This window comes from Oncorhynchus mykiss, chromosome 17 (assembly GCF_057628025.1).
Source record: "Oncorhynchus mykiss isolate SJ-2025 chromosome 17, ASM5762802v1, whole genome shotgun sequence".
Taxonomy (NCBI): Eukaryota; Metazoa; Chordata; class Actinopteri; order Salmoniformes; family Salmonidae; genus Oncorhynchus; species Oncorhynchus mykiss.
In genome coordinates, this window is record NC_143038.1 from 24261797 (window position 1) to 24282638 (window position 20842).

Genomic DNA, 20842 nt, shown 5'->3' on the forward strand with positions numbered 1-20842 from the left:
CTGGCTACGCAGACGCTCGCGAGCAGTGTGGGTGCAATGACTGGATAACATGTATATGGACATTTATTTTTGCAATCGCTCGTGCACGTGACGCGTCCGGTCTGGTCAGCATGTAAGGATTCGAGTTTTAGATATAAAATAGGGGTAGGGTTTGGCAAAGGTGGAGCCCTTGACACTCAAACTTTAATTTCCTCATTGTAGTTGAGCACAATAATGTAATACTCTAATCGCAAACTACCACCATCCAGCAAAGTAATATAGTGAGGTTTTTGGACAGTGAAACCTTTCATGTTGTTTTGGCTCTGTACCCCAGCGCTTTGGATTTGAAATGATAGAATGACTATTAGGTTAAAATGCATACTGTCCATATCGGGTGAACCGTTTTGAAATGACAGGGCTTTATGTAAATACATTTTAGGGAACCAAACCAAAAGAACTTGGACAAATTCACTTTATGTTTATTAAAGTAGTCAAGTGTGTAGTATTTGGACCCATATTCATTACACGGATAATCATGAATGAATGGTGAATAATGATGAGTGAAACATTTAGAGGCAGAAAGATCATACACCAAGACATGCTAATATACTGACTCTACACAAACGTACACCTACTCACATACAAGTTGCTGCTACTCTGTTTATCTTATACCCTGTTGCCTAGTCACCTTACCCCTATACATACTGTATCTACCGCCATCACTCCAGTATCCCTGCCCATTGTAAATATGGTATGGGAACTGACCCTGTATATAGTATGCTTACTTATTGTGTTCTTCATATTTATTCCTTTTTCTCGTGTGTTTTTTTTAGTATTACATTGTTATTTATTATCGCATTATTGTTTTTTGAGTTTGCAAGAAAGCCATTTCACTGTACTTGTGCATATGTCATTCAAAACTTGAAACCTCTCACCATTACCAATAACAGGGGAGGTTAGCATTTTTGGGGTCTATGATATTTATGCCTCTAACTTTCGCACTCATCATTATTCACCATTCATTCATGATTATACATAATCATGGTAGAAACCAGATTAATGTAGAAGTGTTTAGAAACATATTCCTTATTTGTATTTAAAAAAAACAATGTTTTACCCTTTTTTCTCCCCAAATTCGTTTTATCCAATTGGTAGTTACAGTCTTGTCGCATCGCTGCAACTCCCGTACGGACTCGGGGGAGGCAAAGATCGAGAGCCTCTGAAACATGACCCTGCCAAGCCGTGCTGCTTCTTGACACACTGCTTGCTTAACCCTGAAGCCAGCTGCACCAATGTGTCGGAGGAAACACCGTACAGCTGGCAACCGAAGTCTGTGTGCATGCGAAAAGACTGTGTGCAACCCTCCCCTAACCCGGACAATGCTGGACCAATTGTGCACTGCCAATTGTGCACTCCCGGTCGCGGCCGGCTGCAACACAGCCTAACCCAAAACCACTGCAATGCAGTGCCTTACAGGCTGACTACACCGCTCGCATCGCGTGTGCGAGCGTTGCAAAAGACATTTAGAAATATATATTATTAAATTTTGCACCCACACTGCACGAGCATCTGCGTTACCAAGGGCTAAAATAGAAATCAGTCTATTTCTGACGCAGATCGCGCTGCAAGTCCTGCCTCTCCCATCTCCTCATTGGTTTATAGAAGCAGGTACCCACATGCCATCTCCTCATTGGTTATACCCACGTGGGTGACTCAAGCTAGCTAAATAGGACAAATTAGCTAGCAAGTGCAAGCTAGCTAGCTAAATTGCCATTAAGGTTTAATGCTTTTCGACCTGCCCCCAAATTAATGTAATCGGTTCAGTTTGTTTTGATATTTTAACCTGCATGTCGTGAAAGTTATGCACGACAGCGCATGCACACAGCCGGTTTGGGTTCCGTGTTAGACCGCTGCGCCACTCGGGAGGCACCATAATGCATTCTTATTACAATAAGTGACTCAAATGACAATATGTTATTTAGCATTAATCTGAAACACAACCAAAACAAACTGCAAATGTATCCAAAAAGTTTGTAGAGTCACAAGCATTATGTAGTCATTGCATGCTAGGAATATGGGACCAAATACTAAACTTTTGACTACTACTATCCGAAAACTTTTGGTTCCCTAAAATGGTGGGACTATATACAAAAAGTGCTGTAATTTCTCAACAGTTGACCCAATGTGGATGAAAATGGCCTCAATTTATAGCTGATAGTCTGCACTATAACCTCATAGGTTAATTGTATAATGGTATCATTTAAAATTGTGCTGGAGTACAAAGCCAAAACAAATGTGTCGCTGTCCAAATACATTTAGACCTCATGGTAGATTTAGGTTGAAGGGTAAGGTTTAGTTTTACAATTGAGTTTACCTTGGCAAATGTGGAGCACTCTGTCTGGATGGTGGTGGTCTGGATATGGGTCAGAGGTTAATGGTCAGAGGTCAAGGGTATAAGGGTCAGGATTTACCTTGGCGAAAGTGGCTGGATGGTGATGGTCTGGACATCAGGGTCATGTCAAACACATCAGAGGTCAGGCGTTAGGAGCATAAGGAATTACCTTGGCGAAGGTAGAGCCCTTGCCCTCTGTCTGGATGGTGATGGTCTGGGTATTAGAGTCAGGGGTTAGAGGTAAGAGTATAAAGGTTGGGATTTACCTTAGCGAAGGTAGAGCCCTTGCCCTCTGTCCGAATGGTGATGGTCTGGGTATCAGTGTCAAGTGGTTAGGAGCAAAGGGTCATGGTCTTACCTTGGCAAAGTTGGAGCCCCTGCCCTCTCTCTCTCGATGGTTTGAATATTAGGGTCAGAGGTCAGGGTATAAGGGTCAGGGTTTACCTTGGCGAAGGTGGAGCCCTTGCCCTCTGTCTCAATGGTGATGGTCTGGGTATCAGGGTCAAGTGGTTAGGAGCAAAGGGTCATGGTCTTACCTTGGCAAAGTTGGAGCCCCTGCCCTCTCTCTCTCGATGGTTTGAATATTAGGGTCAGAGGTCAGGGTATAAAGGTTGGGATTTACCTTAGCGAAGGTAGAGCCCTTGCCCTCTGTCCGAATGGTGATGGTCTGGGTATCAGGGTCAAGTGGTTAGGAGCAAAGGGTCATGGTCTTACCTTGGCAAAGTTGGAGCCCCTGCCCTCTCTCTCTCGATGGTTTGAATATTAGGGTCAGAGGTCAGGGTATAAGGGTCAGGGTTTACCTTGGCGAAGGTGGAGCCCTTGCCCTCTGTCTCAATGGTGATGGTTTGTGTACGGCGCTGCAGGATCTGGTCGATGTCCTCCTCGCAGAACTTGGAGCCCTCGTCCTCCTCGTCCATCAGCGCTCCATATGCCCCCTTCCTCAGCAGGTCCTCCACCTCAATCTTGGTCATCTGCTGCATCTTTGGGACACCATGCCCCCCATTAGTTAGGAAGCCATAGCAACAGATCTCAGATCAGCTGGAAGCAATTACAGATCAAGGTTGAGGTCAATTCCATTTGAATTTATTTCCTGAATTAGATAAGGGATCCTTAGGAATCAGAAACAGCAGAGATCTAAAAATCTGTTTATTGGAATATTTCGGTAGGGATGTGGAAAATCACAAAGCCGCCTTCTGCTGACACGGGTAGTGAAAGTTTGATGAACGGATGGAGGGGTACTAAACCAGGATAGTCCAAAGGAACATGTTTATCAAGTCCGCTGACAACTGTTTGTGTTGTACTGCAAAACAGGCAACAAAAGCGTTAAGGGACTGCAGTGCAGTGTGGATGAACCTACAAATGTCAAAGACTACTACTACATGAAGGTGGTAGACAACGCAATCTTTATACAAAGAAAACCCTGACATCAAACATTCATGCTTTATAGTTTAACCTGGTCCTAGATCAGTTTGTGCTGGCATGAGGATGAATGACAATAGGTGTTGGCAAGACAGCACAAACAGATCTGGGACCAGGCTGTTATAGCACAGTCTCTCACCCCATTGAGGCTGCCCTTTCGATTGATGTCCTGCAGCACGGCCTTGTCTAGACCCAGCTTCAGACTGGCTTTGTCAAACATCTCCCTCTCATAGGAGTTCCTAGTGATCAGTCTATACACCTTCACTGCTTTACTCTGGCCGATGCGGTGGCAGCGAGCTTGGGCCTGGCATGGACAAACACAAAGCAGTTTTTGTTGTATTAATACTGCCATTAACAGTGTGTGAAGAGTAGTCTTTTTCTATATGCCATGTCATACTCCATGCACACATGAAATCTGCTGGAAATATACTGCCCTACCAAGCAAATTGGTCAAACATGAGTTAAATGTCATTTTTGCAACATTAAATACACGCTTAATCATGTGGACAAGTATCCTGCCTCTATTGTATTGTGTTTTGGAGAAAATGCAGGTCATGTTAGCAGCAACTGCATAAAGTTACTGTGAAACCAAGGTAAATAAAAATCTATTTTTCTCAGTTCCACGCTATGAGCCGTAACTGCCCTTTTGCTTGGTAGGGCAGTATTTATAGCCGCCCCTTTCATCTGAAGCAACTTACAGAGTGTATACATTTTCATAGGGGTGAACACAGCAGGAACGGAACCAACAATCCCGACATTGCTCTATCAACTGAGCCACACAGGATATCGATACAATGACAATACAACTTTACTGTCCATGGTTACAGCGCACAACGAAAATGTGTCTTGTATCTGCAGTGCAGCGCACGTGGTTGGAGAGCATGTTGTGGGGTTAAGTGAATTTCTGAAGGGCCCAGCAGTAGGGGATTGTTGTTAGGAAATGAACCCAGCAGCCCTTCAGTTGCCAGATCAATTTTTCTTTTTTGAACAGGCGACCTTTTGGCTACAGGTCCAAATCATTAGTAGCTAGGCTAACTACTGCGCAATGAAACCACTTCAGGAAATTAGTATAATACTTTTAAGTCCAGCACTGGGTTTAATCGAGGTCCGAAAAACGTGCCCTAAGTGGTACTGAACTTTGTGCTGACTAACCTGTAGGTCATTCTGGGGGTTCCAATCCGAGTCGAAGATGATGCAGGTGTCTGCAGCGGTCAGGTTGATGCCTAGGCCCCCAGCACGAGTACACAGCAGGAACACAAAGCGGTCTGAGTCCACCTTACAGAACCTGTCAATCGCAGCCTGGCGCAGGTTCCCCCGCACTCTGCCATCGATGCGCTCATAGGTGTACCTGCAACCAAATATAAAACATATGAAAGTACTGTAACGACCTCAACCGAACACCCAGCAACCTCAAGAGGTTTGGATCTTTTGGCGTAATGGCTAATCTGTTCAGCTGACAGTCGCTGGACCCAGGTTTGTTCCTGGTCGGGGTTACCCTTGAATTTGCGTCAAAACACACACTCCCCTATGTACACTATATATACACAAATTAGTGGATTTGGCTATTTCAGCCATACCCATTGCTGACAGGTATATCAAATCAAGCACACAGTCATGCAATCTCCATACAAACATTGACAGTAGAATGGCCTTACTGAAGAGCTCAGTATCTTTTAACGTGGCACCGTCATAGGATGCCACCTTTCCGTTCTTCAAATTTCTGCCCTGCTGTTTCTCAAACTAGACAGTCTAATGTACTTGTCCTCTTGCTCAGTTGTGCACCGGGGCCTCCCACTCCTCTTTCTATTCTGATTAGAGCCAGTTTGCACTGTTCTGTGAAGGAAGTAGTACACAGCGTTGAACGAGATCTTCAGTTTCTTAGCAATTTCTCGCATCAAATAGCCTTCATTTCTCAGAACAAGAATAAACTGATGAGTTTCAGAAGAAAGTTCTTTGTTTCTGGCCATTTTGAGCCTGTAATCGAACCCACAAATGCTGATGCTCTAAAGAAGGCCAGTTGTATTGCTTATTTAAAATCAGCACAACCGTTTTCAGCTGTGCTAACATTATTGCAAAAGGGTTTTCAAATGATCAATTAGCTAATCTAAGTTTATAATTTTAAAAGGCTAACACAACAGGCCATTGGAACACAGGAGTGATGGTTGCTGATAATGGGCCTCTGTATGCCTATGTAGATATTCCAGCTACAGTAGTCACTTACAACATTAACAATGTCTACACTGTCTTTCTGATCAATTTGATGTTATTTTAAATGGACCAAAAAAATTGCTTTTCTTTCAAAAACAAGGAAATTCCTAAGTGACCCCAAACTTTGGAACGGTAGTGTATATAATGATTTAAAAAAAAAAATGTAACCAAAATACAGGGCAGAAATGCCTTCTGGAACATGGGAATCAAGCTCTATCGACAAAGATCAGTGGGGAAAAGTTGTGATGGGACTACCTTCTGTACAGTCAGTGTGAACCGGAGTGACACAACGGGCCAAACGAGCTGTAGCTAGGTACAAACAGAAAAGCGTTCATCCATGTATACAGGTAAGAGTCTAGCTAGCTTTTTAGATATTATACGTTTCTAATTTTATCAGAAAGTAGTTTTTGTTGCATGTTAAAATCGTACTGTTAGTTTGCTGGCTCGCCAGCTAACGTTACATGTATTATCTATGCAGCAATGTTATTTGTAATCTCAGAATTCAATTTGCATTGCTAGTTATAGCTTAATGTTAGCTAGCCAGCTGACATTGAACCTAGTTGGTTAGCTTTAGCTACCTGCAGATTCATACTACAGCATTTCATGAATGGTGGCTAGCTATGACAATCCGTTTGTACTGTAGCTATGGGTTGGGATTGTGGTTCATTGTTTAGCTAGCTAGCTAGCTACATGTCTAAACAAAAGACTCCGCTTTGCCAGATGATTACAGGACCCATCAAGTTAGCCAAATGTGTCTGGGTGATTACGGCCATCTATTGTATTTCATGAACATGTGTACAAGTCGAGACAATAGTGACCCATCCACTTAACTAGAATGTTGCTGGGGGGTGGTTATAGCATTTCTTTCACATGACCCATCAATTTAAATAAGTGTGTCTAGGTAAACATCATCTAATAATTATGAAATATTTTTATCTGGAGACTTTGTTAGTTTTGATATTGCGACAATGTGTCACGTTCTGACCTTTATTTCTGTTGTTTTGTCATTATTTAGTATGGTCAGGGCGTGAGTTGGAGTGGGCAGTCTGTGTTTGTTTTTCTATGATTTTGGGATTAGTATGTTTCTGCCTAGTATGGTTCTCAATCAGAGGCAGGTGTCATTAGTTGTCACTGATTGAGAATCATACTTAGGTAGCCTGGGTTTCACTGTTTGTTTGTGGGTGATTGGTTATGTTGATTGCTTGTGTCAGCACAGTTCTCATTAGCTTCACGGTCGTCATTTTGTTTATTGTTTTTGTATAGTGTGTTTCAGTGTTCAGTGTTTTCTTTATTAAATATCAAGATGAACACAAACCACGCCGCATTTTGGTCCTCCGATCGAGGAGGAAGACCGTGACACAATGCAAATATTCAAGTAACCATTTCACGGTACCATGTGACAAATACACTTTGACCTGCACCAAAGTCAGATTAGGATATAGGCCAAGGACTAGATAAAGTGTATTTTTACCTGGAGTTTTTATCCTATTGTAGGCTACTACTTTCACCACTTTTAGTCTTGAAATCTTTGGTTGTTTACTACACTATCACTGCCCCAAACCCCAGGTTATATCCTCAGCCCCAGGCTCACCTCCTCTGGATGAGGTAGTCCTCCAGGATATCCAAGCAGCGCACCATCTGGGAGAAGACCAGCACCTTGTGGCCGCCAGCAATAAGCTTAGGCAGCAGTTTGTCGATGAGCACCAGCTTCCCCGCCGCCTGGATCATGGCCTGGAGGTTGAAGTCCCAGGCATCGGGGCTGTGTGTTTTCCTGAAGCTATCCAGGATCTTCTCCTCCGCACCTGGACGTTTCCATCGAAAATTGACATTTTATTATGAACTGTGAACATTTTAAGTGTTATTTTTTTTTTTGTGTGTTTGTGTTTCCACATGTCACCTTTGATCAGGTAGGGGTGGTTGCAGCACTTGCGCAGCTCCATCATGGTGTTGATGAGATTGGGCATGTTATGCTGGTTGGCCCCCTTGGCCAGGAAGGTGAAGTTCTTCTCAAGGATGGCACGGTAGTACTTCTTCTGCATGTTGGTGAGCTCCACCTCAATGATGGTCTCCTCCTTGGGTGCCAGGTTCTTCTCCACGTCGTCCTTCAGCCGCCGCAGCATCATGGGCTTCAGGATGGCCTGCAGCTTCTTCACCTGGGGTAGAGGAGAGCAGGGTTGGGGTCAAAGGAGGACAGAGGAGGTCAGGATCTGATGGTCTGCAGTAATGAGTCTAGCATAGCTACAGACTTAACAGCATACAGTTTGGACTTAGACAATTCAATTGTTTGTTTAGTCTGGCCTGGACACAACATTATGTTTACTGTGGCACTATTCATAACAATATGTTTAAATGGCCCACACCTGCACTGCAGATGCAACAACTTGATACCGACACAGATTCAACAACTGCTTGATGATGTAAAGTGCAGGCTTTCCGTTTTGTTCAGAAGCATGTTAACTGCCATTAAGTATACGATACAATGTTTAAAAAGGAAAGTGCTGAAGGGTGTCTCTGAGAAACAATCAACATTCCCATAAATTCCAAAAGGTAGGTTTCCCACTTTGCGACACGAAAAGGGTATCTCAGAGAAAAAATAAACAAATAAATAAAAATCACCTGTTCCTCAGTCTTCAGATCTCCAAACTCCTCTAGGAAGAGGCTCTCAGAGGGGAACTGTAGGGGCTCCAGGAAGTTGAGAAGACTGAAGAGCTCCTCCACCGAGTTCTGCAGAGGGGTACCCGTCAGGAGGACTTTGTGTTCCTACAGGGGGTGGTAGAGGTGGAAGTGCCCAACAAATTTACAATGCATGTATTACACAACAAAATGGTACACAGATTTAAGTATTTTATACATAAAAACATTTATAGAGCTTTTCATGCCACTCAAAGACACATATCATCCATGTAACTCAGAGATTCCCACTCGCTAGTCTGGCTCATTACAATGTTTATTTTTGTGCAGGAATGTCCCTCTTGACCAAGAGAGGGCATCCATGCTACCATCAACCTTGGCCGGTGCTGCACTGAATTGGACTACAACGACAATGCAGACGGCCAAGAGAGTTAGCTAGCTACCCACTCACCAGGTTCATGAGCTTGAGGCCCTCCAGGAGTTTACAGTTGCGGTTCTTGAGGCGGTGGGCTTCGTCGATGACCACGCAGCGCCAGTGGATCTTCTTCAGCTCTGGACAGTCGGCCATGATCATCTCAAAGGTGGTGATCACCCCGTGGAACTTGTACCCGCCCGACACTATATTTCCCTAGACACAGAGAAAGACAAAAGTTGGAATAAAATAAAATAATTAAGAATACCTTTAACACTTCTTTAACACACACTTTTTAGAGCCGTTCTTTAAAACACTGCTTTTTAGAGCCGTTCTTTAAAACACATCCAAACACTTGGATGAAAACCGCTGTTGTCCTCAGGGAGTTCTGGTCCGAAACATTTAATCCTACCACAGTAAATTAAAAACAATGCCATGGCAACAGATTGCTGTCCTCTTCAATCAAATATCAAAACGTTGAAGTCGTTCGTGTGAAATTCTCACATTTTGCAGGGTTGATATTAGAACTCATTCGAATATCTTGTAACATTAGAAGATCACAAAAGTAGAGGCGTGGATGAGAAAACCAGTCCATTTGGTGTGACCACCATTTGCCTCATGCGGCACAACATCTCCTTCACACAGAGTTGATCAGGCTGTTGATTGTGGCCTGTGGAATGTTATCCCACTCTTCAATAGCTGTGTGAAGTTGCTGGATATTGGCGGGAACTGGAATACGCTGTCGTACACACCGATCCAGAGCATCCCAAACATGCTAAATTGGTGACATGCCTGGTGAGTATGCAAGCCATGGAAGAACTGGGATATTTTCAACTTCCAGGAATTGTGTACAGAACCTTGCGACATGGGGCCGTGAATTATCATGCTGAAACATGAGGTGATGGCGGTGGATGAATGGCACGACAATGGGCCTCAGGATCTAGTCATGGTATCTCTATGCATTCAAATTTCCATTAATAAAATGCAATTGTTTGTTGTCCGTAGCTTATGCCTGCCCATACCATAACCCCACCGCCACCATGAGGCACTCTGTTGACAATGTTGACATCAGCAAACCACTCACCCACACAACGCCATACACACTACGCTGTCTGCCATCTGCCCAGCACAGTTGAAACCAGGATAAATCCGTGAAGAGCACACCGCTCCTGCATGCTAGTGGCCATCGAAGTGAGCATTCGCCCACTGTTATGACGGCGCACTGCAATCAGGTCAAGATCTTGGTGAGGACGATGAGCACGCAGATGAGCTTCCCTGAGACAGTTTGTGCAGAAATTCTTTGGTTGTGCAAACCCACAGTTCCATCAGCTGTCTGGATGGCTGTTCTCAAGACAATCCCGCAGGTGAAGAAGCCGAATGTGTAGGCACTGGGCTGGCGTGGTTACACGTGTTCTGCGGTTGTGAGGCCGGTTGGACAAACTGCCAAACTCTAAAACAATGTTTGAGATAAATTAACATTAAATTCTCTGGCAACAGCTCTGGTGGACATTCCTGTAGTCAGCATGCCAATTGAACACTAACTCAAAACTTCTGTCATTGTGTTGTGTGACAAAACTACACATTTTAGAGTGGTCTTTTATTCTCCCCAGCACAAAGTGCACCTGTGTAATGATCATGCTGTTTAATCAGCTTCTTGATATGCCACACTGTCAGGTGGATGGATTATCTTGGCAAAGGAGAAATGCTCACAAATATGGATGTAAACAAATTTGTTGCACAATGGAGAGAAATAAGCATTTTTTGCATCTTATTTCAGCTCATGAAACCAACACTATAGACAGTCAATGGCTCACCCTTTTGTCTACTGTAGATTCATACATACACAGCTTATGTTTGACCCATGTAGGCTCATACAAAAACACACAGTACATCTGCATATCTTGTGTAGATTGAAACATACGTCAGTGTTTACCCTATATTAATTAGTAGCGGCGCCCCTAAAACAATCTGATTTTTAAAAAGTAAACAAAAAGCGAGATACACTTTTAAGATCAGTGACAAGTTACAACGTATATTTGTAGCATTTGATGCATTTAGTCTTTTGGGGGGGGGGGGTTCAATTAGGTAAATCCAGATGGGAAACCCAGAGTTAAAGTTCTCCATCACTGCGACGTATTTCCGTCATATGGAATCTTATTTTTTTATTGAATTAATATTTTTATTGAAAAGGACAGATTTTTTTGCTTAACAACTGAGGTCACTTTGGGTGACTTTTTAAAAGGATATTCTACTCCAAAATGTATTAAAATAAAATTGTGTTGACGCCATCTGAAATATTTTTTTATTTTTTTATTTAACTAGGCAAGTCAGTTAAGAACAAATTCTTATTCACAATGACGGCCTACCCCGAACGACACTGGGCGCCACCCTATGGAACTCTCAATCACGGACGGATGTCATACAGCCTGGATTTGAACCAGGTACGCCTCTTGCACTGAGATGCAGTGTCTTAGAGCACTGCACCTCTTGGGAGCCCCAAATATAATTCATTTAAAATCGTTATAACCTGTAGCATAACAGATGCAGCATAGCATCTTTTAAAAAATTGGCTTAAGCTTGGGGTTGCCAGGGCGTCATTTAACGGAAATCCGTCAAAGTGAAGAAGAGGTTTAACCCTTGCACTCACACATCCTCACACACACACCCTCCATGTTGGCTCACCTGCTGGTCCTTGTGGTACATCTCGTACTGGTGGATCATCTGGCGGCTGATCTGGCTGCCGTGGTAGACGATGACATTGATCTCCGTCCAGGTACGGAACTCCCTCTCCCAATTGGTGATGGTGGAGAGGGGGGCGATGATGAGGAAGGGCCCCCGCAGGCCCATGGAAAACATCTCAAAGAGGAAGGTGATGGACTGGATGGTCTTCCCCAGGCCCATCTCGTCAGCCAGGATGCAGTTCTTCCTGTATGGCAAGAGGTAGGAAAACTGTTGTAACAAACGGGAAGATGCAGGAATCACGGTGATGTCAAACACAAAATCAAAATGTCATCAAAAAAGACAAAAGGTGCGGGGGATGACCTTTACCATAGAAGGCGAGTAAAAGGTCATCTCGGAACATAGAACCAAATCTCACATGTGCTGTCCAGCTGTGTGTGCACGTGCTGTCCAACTCAGTTTGATTCTGGGAGCTAAGGTTTTCAAATCTGTTCTGAGCGGAAGTAACAATCCTTAATAAGCCTCTGCCAAAGCCAGTCCCCAGCCCCTCCCATTCACAATAACCCACCTGTTTACAATCCAAGCGAAACGCGATGCACTAAATGACAACATATCTAACAAATGTTTTTGATGCAAATATTTCACAGGTTAGCAATTTAAAGTTAGTCCACCACACCAAAAGTTGTCATACCCTCCATCTCAGCCTTGAATGATTAAAGGGATAGTTCGGGACAATAACAATTTATCTACATCCCCAGAGTCAGATGAACTCATGGATACCATGTTTATGTCTCTGCGTCCAGTATGATGGACGTTCGAGGTCGCTTTGTGAGCCAATGCTAACTAGCATTAGCGCTAGCTTAGCGTAAAGACTGACTGTGCCCGAAAACCTCCAGTCAAGGAAATATTGTTTGATATCAGTGTACCATACATATTTGGTTAATTTGAACACCTGATCTCGCCTTTTGATCTTGCCTGGTTTCATTATGTTTTATTTATTTCTGGGCACAACAAACCATTTGTGATTTTGATGTGAACAAACTGAACAGCTGTCTGAGCCTCTTGTAAGGGATGCAACACCACTGTATTGTCCATCAGAGTGGATAAACAACAAAAGAAAAAGCTACTCAAATCTGTCATAAAAATTATACTCCAACACAACTGCCCAAACAGACCAATTTCTCTGCACTTGAAGATTCGATCTGATTTGTGTTCATCGTTAGAAAATCAAACATGATGTTTCGTTACACTACCAGAGAAGCAGTTGTAGCCTTTCTTTTGAGTAATGAAATCCACTCCAGGTTCTTAGACACTTTTCAATATGTAGGCAACATGGTAAAAAAAAAAAAAAAAAAACTCCTAAGACTTACAGTTCCGGACAATAAAAAGTAATTTCTAAACATTTTGCCGCATTGAAAGAGACATGCAAAACGGCGTGTGGCAGGAAGCACAATTGCAAGTTAAATTGTGTTCAACATTGCAAGACAGTCAAGTCAAACTTACCGTAGTCATTTATGTGGACAAAAAAATATCACAGGTTACCACACTTGATCAGGGAAAACAGAAATATGCCTTTACAGGAATTGCCTTGGTCGAAACACGACGCAACTTATTTTATTCAGGGCCAGTCAGTGGTGTAAAGTACTTCAGTAAAAAATAATATTCCAAGTCATTTTTGGGGGTATCTGTACTTCACTATTTATATTTTTAACTACGTTTACTACACTACATTCCTAAAGAAAATAATGAACTCCCTGACACCCAAAAGTACTCTTTACATTTTGAATACTTAGCGGGACACGAAAATGGTTCAATTCACGCACTTATCAAGAGAACATCGCTGGTCATCCCAACTGCCTCTGATCTGGTGGACTCAAACACACGTTTTGTTTGTACATGATGAGTGTTGGAGTGTGCCCCTGGCTATCTGCAAAATAAATAAATAAAAGTATTTGGTTTGAAATATACTTAAATATCAAAAGTAAATGTAATTGCTTAAATATACTTACGTATCAAAGTAAAGGAAAAATCATTTCAAATTCCTTATATTAAGCAAACCAGACATGACCTTTTTCTTGTTTGTTTAAATGTACGTATTAGAATTTGTATCCGCTCTCGTCGGACTACGGCTGCAGATTTTCTGCCTTTTTCTTTAAATCTGAAAACTTTGTGAAGCTATGCTGATTTTCTGAAGAATTTTTGAATTTTCTGAAGAATTGCAGAAAAGCAGTGTCCACAGCTTGTATACTTCGTATTTTGGCGAATTTAGTACGACATCTGGGAACTTTTAGCATGCTAACTAAACTCAGCAAAAAAGGGAAACGGCCCCTTTTCAGGACCCTGTCTTTCAAAAATAATACGTAAAAATCCAAATAACTTCACTGTAAAGTGTTTAAACACTGTTTCCCATTCTTGTTCAATGAACCATAAACAATTAATGAACATGCACCTGTGGAACGGTCGTTAAGACACTAACAGCTTACAGACGGTAGGCAATTAAGGTCACAGTTATGAAAACTTAGGACACAAAAGAGGCCTTACTACTGACTCTGAAAAACACAAAAATAAAGATACCCAGGGTCCCTGCACATCTGCGTGAACGTGCCTTAGGCATGCTGCAAGGAGGCATGAGGACTGCAGATGTGGCCAGGGCAATGAATTGCAATGTCCGTACTGTGAGACGCCTAATACAGAGCTACAGGGAGACAGGACGGACAGCTGATCGTCCTCGCAGTGGCAAACCACGTGTAACAACACCTACACAGGATCAGTACATCCGAGCATCACACCTGTGGGACAGAGTTACACCAGGAACGCACAATCCCTCCGTCGGTGCTCAGACTGTCCGCAATAGGCTGAGAGAGGCTGGACTGAGGGCTTGTAGGCCTGTTGTAAGGCAGGTCCTCACCAGACATCACCGGCAACAACGTTGCCTATGGACACAAACCCACCGTCCACTGGACCAGACAGGACCGGCAAAAAGTGCTCTTCACTGACGAGTCGTGGCTTTGGCTCACCAGGGGTGATGGTCGGATTCGCGGTTATCGTCGAAGGAATGAGCTTTACACCGAGGCTTGTACTATGGAGCGGGATCGATTTGGAGGTGGAGGGTCCGTCATGGTCTGGGGCAGTGTGTCACAGCATCATCGGACTGAGCTTGTTGTCATTGCAGGCAATCTCAACGCTGTGCATTACAGGGAAGACATCCTCCTCCCTCATGTGGTACCCTTCCTGCAGGCTCATCCTGACATGACCCTCCAGCATGACAATGCCATACTGCTCGTTCTGTGCCTGATTTCCTGCAAGACAGGAATGTCAGTGTTTTGCCATGGCCAGCGAAGAGCCCGGATCTCAATCCCATTGAGCACGTCTGGGACCTGTTGGATCGGAGGGTGAGGGCTAGGGCCATTCCCCCCAGAAATGTCTGAGAACTTGCAGGTGCCTTGGTGGAAGAGTGGGGTAACATCTTACAGCAAGAACTGGCAAATCTGGTGCAGTCCATGAGGAGGAGATGCACTGCAGTACTTAATGCAGTTGGTGGCCACACCAGATACTGACTGTTACTTTTGATTTTGAACCCCCTTTGTTCAGGGACACATTATTCCATTTCTGTTAGTCACATGTCTGTGGAATATGTACAGTTTATGTCTCAGTTGTTGAATCTTGTTATGTTCATACAAATATTTACACATGTTAAGGTTGCTAAAAATAAACAGTTGACAATGAGGACGTTTTTTTTTTGTTGCTGAATTTATATCCACACTAGGACCAATAGGCATACTACATACTCAATGTAAGTCAAAAATACTACAATTAGTATGAGTATTTGAACACAGCCTTTGTCATTACACTAATGCTAGTTAGCATTAGCTTGTAAAACTACCATCATACTGGATGCAGAGGCATAAAAATGGTATCCATGAGTTCATCTGAATCTGGAGAAGCTAAAATCACAAAGTATCCCTTTAAGACAAGACAGCAAGTCTACTATACATGTCCCCACTGGGACGATGTCAAGATTTTGAGGAGGAAGAGGGGGATAGGTGTCCTACCTGTTGTACCAGTTGAAGAGCAGCCAGTTCATGCCTTCCAGCTGGTACTCTCTCAGCTGATTCCCATTTCGGTAGTCTTTGGACTTGTCCAGCTTCTGCCACTTGTCTGGCTGCGGTCTCTCCTGCTCAGAACACACACACCACACACACACACACACACACACACAGAGGGATGACTGTTCATCTCAAATAAGAGCCACACACACAGGGATGACTATCCATCTCAAATAAGAGCCACACACACTCACAAGGATGACTATCCATCTCAAATAAGAACCACACACACACACACAAACAGAGAAGTCGACTGGACCAGTAATCTACATTGTGTAGATTACACGGGAGGCACTTTCTAATTACACTCACCACAAATTTGTATTCAGGGATCCTCTTGATCTCCTCGAACTCCCGAATCTTCCCCGGGTCCACATCCTCTTGAAGCTCCCATGTAGCCTCCTCATAGGACAGGGAGCACCATTTCACTAGGTAGTGTGTCACCTCCTGTAAACATTCACGCACACGGATATAGAGTGACAGTCAGTCAATGAGTCAGTCAGACGCGGATACATACTATGTGAATGTAGCCAGTGAGTCAGATACACTGACTGAAGCAAATGTGCGCGCACACACACATACACGCACGCTTGCATAAAAAAGGTCAGTGGTGGTGAGTAACTGGCTTTCCCTGTCTCACCTCTCCTGTCTCTGTGTCTGTAGTGATGGCCACCTCCAGAATTCGATCCACCTCTATGTAGTCAGGGTTAAAGAGGTCTTCATCAGGCTACATGGAGGAGTAGACGTCAATCAATATATATGTGTTTCATGTGATACTTTACATAGCTATAAATGTTTTATGCAAAGTACAAAATGTACACAACCACAAATTTAAAAAAAAAAACTGTCCCAGAGTAGCCAACAGTACATTTTTATATACAAACATAAAATATCCAACCAAAAAAATTCAGAAAAATGTGAGATGTGAGTAGGCTCACCTCAACAAATATGTGCTTCATTTGGGCCTGCTTAGTCCTGAAGCGCTTGATTTTTTGGTGTATGCGAGGGTCCTTCTCCAAATCCTCTAAGGTTGCCCACTTACAATGGAGGTAGGAGCTGTGAGCAAGAGTAAAAGGGGGGGTTCAAGTTATAAATTCAAGGGGAAAAGCATCTCAAGTAGTGTGTACACAATGCACTAAATTAAACTAGTCCACCATTTAAGAAGCAATCCCACAGGCCATAGCATCATATAACATAGATCAACATGAGAAAATCCTCCTTTTGATTGGGCGCAGCTTTGAAAACCTCTCGAGAGCTATACCATCATAATGTCATACACAAAGAATTCTTCAAAAGGAATTGGGACTATTTGATGCTACAGAATGTCTGTTATCAGATAACCACTGTCACTGTGGCCTTCCACCTTGCTAAGCACACTTACAAATTTCTGTACTTGACATAGAACTCCTCTGACTCCTCAGGTGTCTCGTCAGGGGATGCCTGGAAAAAAAATAGAAAAAAATAGAGAAAAACTAAAACATCAACTAAAGTATACAAACATGTTGCTAATCCAGACACCTTGTTGCTAGAGTGTGATACATAAACACACACACACACACAGTACCAGTTAAACGTTTGGACACACCTACTCATTCAAGGGTTTTTCTTTATTTTTCCTATTTTTTTTTACATTATAGAATAATAGTGAAGACATTAAAACTATGAAATAACACATATGGAATCATGAAGTAACCAAAAAAAAAGTGTTAAATCCTTGATGACAGCTTTGCACACACTCAGCATGCTCTCAACCAGCTACATGAGGAATGCTTTTCCAACAGTCTTGAAGGAGTTCCCACATATGCTGAGCACTTGTTGGCTGCTTTTCCTTCACTCTACGGTCCAACTCATCCCAAACCATCTCAATTGGGTTGAGGTCAGGTCATCTGATGCATCTCTCCCCTTATTGGTTGAATAGCCCTTACACTGCCTGGAGGTGGGTTGGGTCATTGTCCTGTTAAAAAAAAATGATAGTCCCACTAAGAGAAAACCAGATGGGATGGCGTATCGCTGCAGAATGCTGTGGTAGCCTTGCTGTGCCTTGAATTCTAAATAAATCATGACAGTGTCACCAGCAAAGCACCCCCACACCTCCTCCTTTCTTCACGGTGGAAACGACACGTGGAGATCTGTTCACCTACTCTGCATCTCACAAAGACATGGTGGTAGGAACCAAAAATCTCAAATTTGGATTAATCAGACCAAAGACAGACTTCCACCGGTCTAATATCCATTGCTCGCGTTTCTTGGCCCAAGCAAGTCTCTTCTTCTTATTGGTGTCCTTTAGTAGTGGTTTCTTTGCAGCAATTCAACCATGAAGGCCTGATTCACGCAGTCTCCTTTGAACAGCTGATGTTGAGATGTGTCTGTTACTTGAACTCTGCATTTATTTGGGCTTCAATTTCTGGTAACTCCAATGGCTGGTAACTCCAATGAACTTATCCTCTACAGCAGAGATAAGTCTGGATCTTCTTTTTCTGTGGCGGTCCTCATGAGAGCCAGTTTCATCATAGCGCTTGATGGTTTTTGCGACTGCGCATTTGACTGACCTTCATGTTTTAAAGTAACTAATTGGCTCAAACGCATTGAGGAAAGAAATTCCACAAATTAACTTTTAACAAGGCACACCTGTTAATTGAAATGCATTCCAGGTGACTACCTCGAAGCTGGTTGAGAAAATGCCAAGTGTGCAAAGCGGAAAAAGGTCGCTACTTTGAAGAATCTCAAACATAAAATATATTTTGATTTGTTTAACACTTGTTTTGTTACTACACGATTCCATATGTGTTATTTCATAGTTTTGATATCTTCACTATTATTCTACAATGTAGAAAATTGTCAAAATAAAGAAAAACACTTGAATGAGTAGGTGTCCAAACTTTTAACCAGTACTGAATATATATTTTTTTTGCCGAGACCTTCGTTTAAGATCCGAGAGACAAGTCACATATCTTCCTCAGATTCTCATCAGATCATCCGACAAGCCTCTAAGGTAGCTAGCTAGCTTGTAATCCTGCAAGTGTAGCTAACATTATTATTAATAGATGTATGTAATAATTGTTGGCTAAGATACAGTAAATTTACACTAGCTAAATAGTTTTTGGGGTTAATATACAGATTAACTGGCTGGTGATGTCATTGAGCACAAGATATTCAATTAAACTGTCCATGATTTTCAGAAGAGTTTCAAAGGAAGATAAACTGGAGTAGAATGTCATTTTTCACCAGAAGTGACCTTCAGTTGTTCAACAAAATAAATCTTGGCATCCACTGCTGAAAATAGTTATAGGGGAAACGTGTGCGTGTCGGGCGGTGTACCTCTTTCTTCGCAGTACGAACCGACAGGATTTTCTCAATGATGTTTGCCTCATCTTCAGGGGGCTCCTGTGACAGAGGGGAGAGAGGGGATTACTTACGCAGGGTAAGAGTGTGTTTGGCCTTACTGAGGGGGACAGAAGTTGGGCATAGCAGAGAGAGGGGGAGAGGAGAGACTGTGGCGGTGTCCAAAATCTTTGCAGCCAACTACTTACTAAATGTATAAACCATACTAAAAGAATACTATTTAGTAAAATCGTATGCGGTAAGCTACTTGTTCTCAAACCTCTCCTCGGGGACCCCCTGAACTACCTCATCAAGGGCTTGATCATTAGTTGGCAAGTTGAATCAGGTGTGCTAGCTCTGGAATAGATCAAATACATTGAATGTCTGGGCGTCCCCGAGGACTGGTTTAAGAACCACTGCAAAAAGCAACAAACATACAGTCATCCACAATGAGAAGTCATCATCTAATGCGCAATTGGGTTGTTCCCCTCCATTCATTCATTTTGGCACAGCTCCTTCTCTTATCTGATAATCAGCTGTTGTCAAAGGATGATTCTCCTCGTCAATAGCGCAGCGAATTCATACTAGATGAAAAGTCTAAATGAGTATGACATAATCAGCTGTTGTCAAACACGTGTGTCCGAAAAGACAATTCTCTTCCTCAATAGTGCAACGAATTCATACTAGATGAAGTCTGAATTAGTTTTTCAAAATGTAACATAAAACCTTTTTGGCATACACAAAAGGCCTATTAGGATGATAGTAGGAGTATTCAGACAAGGCCAAAGACAAGAACAAGATTGCTACCTCAGCCTGCCAGGCGAGAGTGGCAGCGTTGAGGGCAGGGATACGGCCTGTCCCCAGCACGGCGATGGTCTCCCCGTCATCATCTACCACCTTAAAGTCCAGGTCCTCGTTGTACTTTCTGCGCTTCACCTGTCGCCCTGAGCGACGCTTCTACCAGAGAAAAAAGATAGCGGGTGGTCGAGGGGGGGTTTGGGTTAACTTAGTGTAATCGATTCAAGCAATAGCTACTGTACTACGTAGATAAATACTGTATACTGATAAAAAAGTATTACTTGGGGAGTGTCAGCATGATAAGTAAGTAGATTGTGGTGTTAAACAAACCACCGCTTTCAAGTAAATTGAAAATCTAAGAATACAGTACAGGCAGTACACAGCTATACTAATGTACGCTACCACATAAAAACATTGTAATAGTGAGGTTTTAGAGAAGCAAGTGTCACTCAGCCTATCCTGCCCTTCCCCCAGCCCTCATGCTGTTAGTCAGTTCCTCACAGTGTTGTCAAGGGGGTCGATGCTCTCCTCTCCCCCCACGACCAGCGTGGACAGGGAGGCCGCGTCGTCGCTCTCTCCAGCCTCCTGGAGGACAGCCACGCTTTTCCTCTTGCCCTTTTTCTTCTTCTCCACTGGTACCGGCCCTTGTAGGACTTGCTCTCTGTAGAGGCACAGCAGGGTTGGCACCATATAAATACTAGAGAATGTCTATTCTAGTAATTTTATTTCTATGGTCGGAACTAGGGAGTGTTTGTAATCCGTACTCAGCTGACCAGTGGGTCATGCCTGCAATGTGTATTTACCGCCTTATCTCCTCACATCTCAGCAGCTATACTTGCAGAGAATACCCACAGCTGGATGAGTGGGACTTTTTTTTTTCTTGGTTATGTTTTTTTA

At 43.0% G+C, this 20842-nt stretch overlaps 1 protein-coding gene across 30 annotated transcripts in view; it reads right to left on the reverse strand.

Annotated features, from left to right (window-relative positions):
• Positions 1–20842, reverse strand: part of chd6 (chromodomain helicase DNA binding protein 6) — a 108013-nt gene that overhangs the window by 58359 nt on the left and 28812 nt on the right. For 16 of the 30 annotated variants that reach the window (XM_090205109.1, XM_090205120.1, XM_090205108.1 and 13 more), the window contains exons 4-19: positions 20447–20606; positions 19955–20104; positions 19145–19210; positions 17208–17266; positions 16765–16882; positions 16467–16553; positions 16139–16273; positions 15773–15894; positions 11724–11967; positions 9081–9257; positions 8615–8758; positions 7896–8151; positions 7590–7800; positions 4943–5138; positions 3930–4094; positions 3172–3351 (exon numbers count right to left, since the gene is read on the reverse strand). In XM_090205109.1, coding sequence (XP_090061235.1) covers positions 3172–3351; positions 3930–4094; positions 4943–5138; positions 7590–7800; positions 7896–8151; positions 8615–8758; positions 9081–9257; positions 11724–11967; positions 15773–15894; positions 16139–16273; positions 16467–16553; positions 16765–16882; positions 17208–17266; positions 19145–19210; positions 19955–20104; positions 20447–20606 — 2470 coding nt within the window. The remainder of the gene's footprint in view (positions 1–3171; positions 3352–3929; positions 4095–4942; positions 5139–7589; positions 7801–7895; positions 8152–8614; positions 8759–9080; positions 9258–11723; positions 11968–15772; positions 15895–16138; positions 16274–16466; positions 16554–16764; positions 16883–17207; positions 17267–19144; positions 19211–19954; positions 20105–20446; positions 20607–20842) is intronic. The other 14 variants (XM_090205113.1, XM_090205121.1, XM_090205119.1 and 11 more) reach the window with 1 other exon arrangement.